The sequence below is a fragment of the Auxenochlorella protothecoides genome, assembly GCF_000733215.1.
Source record: "Auxenochlorella protothecoides strain 0710 unplaced genomic scaffold scaffold126, whole genome shotgun sequence".
Taxonomy (NCBI): domain Eukaryota; kingdom Viridiplantae; phylum Chlorophyta; class Trebouxiophyceae; order Chlorellales; family Chlorellaceae; genus Auxenochlorella; species Auxenochlorella protothecoides.
Window position 1 is genome coordinate 90,839 of NW_011934319.1, and position 5,036 is coordinate 95,874.

The following is a 5,036-nucleotide window of genomic DNA, read 5'->3' on the forward strand; positions in this document are numbered from 1 at the left end:
GGTCAAGATGGTAGGAGGGGTCGAGCGATGGGCGCGGCCAGAGCATGTGTTTGGTCCCTTGTGGCAGACAGGATCCGACAACGCCCCTCGTCATCGTGGTTCTTGCCAAGGCCCCTCCCTGCATGCAACCTCTCAACCGCTCTACAAAGAGCGGCAGCCTGAGGATGGGAGATGACCTGGCCTCCCCCCCATCCCCCCCCCCCCTCCCCCCGCTCAGCACCTTCCACGTCGTCCAGATTCAAACGATCTCCCACCAGCCGCTCGATGAGCGACACGCGCGCCGCCTCGTCGCCGCCGACCCGCGCCGCCACCGGGCGCGACGGCGCCAGCCCCTCGCTCTCCTCCGCCGAATCCGGCGCGTGGCGACCGGGCCAGGCCCGGCTCTCGCTCTCCAGGTCGCTGGCGTCGCTGTCCAGCGCGGCGGCCGCCGCCGTGCGCCGCCGTGACGGCGGCCGTGCGGGCGGCGCCGCCGCCGGCGAGACGGCCGGCGGCGCGGAGGCGGTCGGCTGGGGCGGGGAGTGCTGGCCGGCGCCGATCCCAGCGATGACGGGCGGCTGGGTCCGGGTGGAAAGCGCGTTCGACCCCGGCGCCGCGCGTGCCGGCGCGGCCACCAGCTCCACGGGCCGGTGCCGGCCGTGGTTCTTGTAGTAGATGCCGCAGGCGTTGCACATCAGCATGTTGGCCTGGCGGTCCTTGCGCCACAGCGGCGTGGTCTGTGTGGAGTGGATGCAATGGGTCGTGTGCGGAGGACTTCCAGGGGGCTCGATGGGCCTGAGAAGGCGGGCCACCCACACCCTCGCAGCACCCTCCTGCATGGCCAAGAAATCACCGCGCAGGATGGAGTCAGGTCGTCCCGCACGTGCAGTGACCCACCAGCCCACCCACCCCGTCCACCCACCGTGGTCCCGCAGTTCTCGCAGGTCTTGACCCCCGGCGAGGCGGCCCCCGGCGAGCGCAGCGGCGAGGCCGCCGGCGTGGCGTGCGCGCTGCCGGGCCTGGGCGCCGGGGACGTGCCGCGCCGCCCCGCCCCTGCCCGCCGCTGCGGCGGCGTCGGCACCGTGCCCGGGGGCGGGAGCAGGGCTGGGTCGGCCTGCAGCGCAGCCAGCACGGCGCGCATGCCGTCCAGCGGCACGCCGCCCGCGGCGCCGGCGGCGGGCGGGTAGAATAGCCCCGAGGCGGCGTCGTGGGCCCAGCCCGCGCCCTCCAGCTGCGGCCAGACGCTGTCCCAGAACACGGCCTTGAGCGGCAAGCTCGTGGCCACCAGGCTGTCCACCGCGCGCGGGCTGAGCAGAAAGCCCGGGTCGCCGGGGTCCTCGGCCGCCACGCCTGCGGCCTCCACGCCTCGCACAAACGCATCGCGCCCCGTCAGCGCCACCACCGCGGGGACGAAGACCTGCAGGGGCAGCGCGCGCCGGCCGTAGTCGTCGGCCGCGTGCTTGAGCATGCTCTGCCCCGCCGCGTCCAGGCGCCCCGCTGATTCATGTTCGAGGAGGAGGGGTTAATGTGACCAAGGAGAACATTACTTTCATCGAGCAGCCTAGACGTGCATGCATGCGAGGGCTGGGTGCAGGCTCTCAGAAGGCCCAGGAGTGCCCAAGGAGAGCAGCCACAGGGATGGGCCTCCTGCCCCATACACATCCTGCAGGGCGAGCGTGTGACGGACTCCAGACATCCGTGGGTCATCCAGCCCCGCTCTCTCCTCACCGGCCGCGAGGGTGGGGAGGATGGCGGTGACCAGCTTGCGCCCACGCAGCAGCTCATCGCCGGTGTGCCCGCTGCGGTATAGCTGCCTGTACCGCTTCCCCACCACGCTGTGCTTGAACACCTTGTAGTAAAAGACCACGCATTCGGCCTCCTGCGATGATGGGAAGGGAGAGGGGCCGCGGGGTGACGGGTTGGCGGCGGCTCCGCCAGCTGCTGGGTCCCTAATTTCTGGGAAGTGATCACGCAATCCGGGGGACCCCCCCGGGGGAAGGGGTGTCGTGAGACGCGCAACGTCCTCGCGAGCAGGTTCTCCAGGCCCTCACCGAGCGTTGGACCAGCTTGGAAACCGCCCTAAAATCTCGATCAAACAGTTTCATGGCCAGGTTGAAGGCCGCGACGTCTGCTGCGCTGAAGGTGGGTAGTGGGTGCCAGTCGGAGGTCGCCAGGGCCTCGGCCCAGAAACTAGGGGGGATGGGGCCATCGGGGGCCCCAGGACCCGGCAGCTCCTCGATTTGGTACTGGGGCCCCAACCGCACGTCCGTGGAGGCCTCATCGGCGTGCAGCAAGGCGAAGACGTCGGAGCGCCAGAGGGAGCCCCTGGGGCTAAGCAGCCCATCTGGCTCGTCCATGGCTTGCAGGCCGTCGAGCGTGCGAATGGGAGCAGAAACAAATGCAGCGATGCAGGGATGGCGCTCAGGGGTGGGATCCGGGTTGATGAGGAGAGGCCGTGATGGGAGCCTGCTCCGGCAAGCCCTGAGGTGCGCACCAGGGTTTACCCGCCCGCAAAACCCCAGCGCGCCAGCGCCCCTCGGAATTTCTCTCGTACTCCCATGGCTCTGCAGCAGTCTCCCCAAGGTCGGTCATCGAGTTGGAATTTCAGGGGCGGGCTTGTGGTTTCCAAGCCTCGCGCAGGACAAGGGGGAAGGGAGGGGCGGGGAGGGTCACCCGCCGGCGTCTCGGACCAGGTACAGGGCTTGTGGGGCAGGGCAAGGGATCTTGTGGGACTGGCGGGGGATCTTGGGGCCAGGCAGGGATTCTTGGAGCCAGGCAGGGGTGTAGGGTGGTGCAATTGTGCGGGGCAATGGGGGTGCATGCGAGCCTCAAAGAACATGCAGGGTATGGGACGGCAGCCGGGGGGATGCCAGCGTCCGCAGCGCCTGAAGTCGCAGCCATTTCCTGTACGCCGCTCCCAATGGAGCGCCCGCGCCGCGCTGCCTCGACCCCACCTCCACATCGCGGCCCGGCCCGCCTCCTCCCCCGGCTCGCCGCCCGCCGTGCCCAGCCCTGCCGCTCAGGAGACGTGGCGGACCTGCACGGAGCGGTGCTGCTGGCTGGTGCGCTGGATGTCGGACACCACCACCACCAGGTCCTTGGCGGCCACCAGGTTGCGGCGCTTGAGCAGCTCAAAGGTGCGCGTCACGTTGGTCTCCGGATCGTCCTCGAAGCGGACGAGGAAAGGGATGACGCCCCAGCGCAGGTTCAGGCGCTGCCTCACCTCCTGGCTGTCGGTGAAGGCGAAGATGGGGCAGTCGGGGCGGTAGCGCGACAGCCAGGAGGCGTTGACGCCGCGGCGCGTGAACACGAAGATGGCGGCGGCGCCCAGGTTGTCGGCCATGGAGGCGGCCGAGGCGCAGACCTCCTCCCCGATGCGCGCGTCCAGGGACCCCGCGATGCGCGGCAGCGCAATGGCACCCGACCCCTCCTCCCGGCACCAGCCCTCGATGCGCGCGGCCACGATGCGCAGCACCTCCAGCGCCTTTTGCGGGAACAGCCCCGCCGCGGACTCGCCCGACAGCATCAGCGCGTCGGCGCGCTGGCGCACCACGTCGGCGATGTCGCTCACCTCGGCGCGCGTGGGCGTGGGCAGCTCGTGCATGGACTGGAGCAGGTGGGAGGCCACGATTACCGGCTTGCCCGCCTGCCGGCAGCGCAGGACCACCTCTTTCTGCACGGAGGGCACGTCCTCCAGGCGGATCTGGGCGCCCAGGTCGCCGCGCGCGACCATGACGCCGTCGGCCGCGTCCACGATTTCGGCCAGGTTGGGGATGGAGTCGGGGGACTCCACCTTGGCGATGACGTCGATGTCGCGCGCCGAACGGCTCTGGATGTAGGACTTGAGGTTGTTGATCACATCCGCCGACTTGACAAAGGACACCGCGATGAAGTCCACGCCCTGCTGCACCGCAAAGTCCACATCAACCCAGTCCTTGGCGGAGAGGACGGGGAGCATGGCGTTCTTGGCGCGCACGGGCCGGCCACCGCGGCGGAAGGTCAGGTTGGCGCGGGACAGCACCAGGCCGGGGTCCACCACGCGGCAGTACACATCGGGGCCGGCCTTGCCCTCCACCTCCAGGGACACCATGCCGCCGTCGATCACAATCTCGTCGCCCACCTGCAGGATTTTTTTTTTTGGGGGGGGGGGCAGGATTGGTATTGGTATCATGAAATTGCGATCGCTTGCCAGGGACTGCGCTCAGCACTCCAGGTCGCCACCAGCCTCCCACAGAGTCGACACCGCAAGGTCCTTCCCTCACCCTCACCTGCACGTCCTCGGCAAAGGCGTCGTAGGACACGGCGATGGCGGCGTCGTCGCCCAGGCTGGCGGCCGGGTCGCGCACGGTGAACACCAGCTCCTGCCCCGTCTCAGCCTTGAGCGGGGCGGCCATCTCCATGATGTGCACCTCGCTACCCTGCGTGTCCATCATGATGGCCACGGAGTAGCCCTTCTCCTTGTTCAGGGCGCGAATGTGGGAAATGATCTCCGCGTGCCAGGCGTGCGAGCCGTGGGACATGTTCAGCCGGGCCACGTTCATGCCGTTGCTGGCCATGGCGTCCAGCATCTCCTTGGACTCGCAGGCCGGGCCGATGGTGGCGATCAGCTTGGTGCGCCGTGTGGAGCGGAAGCCTGGTGCAGAAGCATGTTGGGTTGGGGGGTTGAGAACGTGCTGGGGCCGCTCGCTCATAGGGGGCCTGGAGTGCCCAGAGCAAGCGAGTCGGTGCTCCGGCTAGGCCGACCCATCCACACCCACTCGCCCCGATCCCTGCGCAGATGGGACTCCCGTACACACCACACATGCACACATCCCACCATTGCTGCTCAGCTCCTGCTCCAGCACGCTGTCGACCTCGATCTCGGGGGTGCGGGAGGTGGTCAGGGGGGTTGCGACGTCTGCCACTGCCACGCTGGAAGAGCCCGCCTTGCGGGGTTTCCGCCCGTTGCCCTTTGTGTTGGAGCTGGCAAACACGCGGGCGGGGTGCAGGCTGGAGCGGTGGCTGGCAGGCAGCGCGGCCGGTCGGGCCACCCCGGCACGGGCGAGGGCTGCCGACAGTGG

At 69.3% G+C, this 5,036-nt stretch overlaps 2 protein-coding genes across 2 annotated transcripts in view; both read right to left on the reverse strand.

Annotated features, from left to right (window-relative positions):
• The window catches only part of F751_1290 (Siderophore biosynthesis regulatory protein URBS1), a gene marked incomplete at both ends in the record, with an annotated part of 4,085 nt that extends 1,752 nt beyond the window's left edge, over positions 1–2,333 (reverse strand). The window contains 4 exons of the mRNA XM_011401782.1: positions 255–713; positions 1,220–1,473; positions 1,705–1,855; positions 2,028–2,333. Coding sequence (XP_011400084.1) covers positions 255–713; positions 1,220–1,473; positions 1,705–1,855; positions 2,028–2,333 — 1,170 coding nt within the window. The remainder of the gene's footprint in view (positions 1–254; positions 714–1,219; positions 1,474–1,704; positions 1,856–2,027) is intronic.
• A 662-nt stretch (positions 2,334–2,995) lies between these two features.
• F751_1291 (Pyruvate kinase isozyme A, chloroplastic) overlaps positions 2,996–5,036 on the reverse strand; it is a gene marked incomplete at both ends in the record, with an annotated part of 3,328 nt that continues 1,287 nt past the window's right edge. The window contains 3 exons of the mRNA XM_011401783.1: positions 2,996–4,096; positions 4,245–4,609; positions 4,793–4,965. Coding sequence (XP_011400085.1) covers positions 2,996–4,096; positions 4,245–4,609; positions 4,793–4,965 — 1,639 coding nt within the window. The remainder of the gene's footprint in view (positions 4,097–4,244; positions 4,610–4,792; positions 4,966–5,036) is intronic.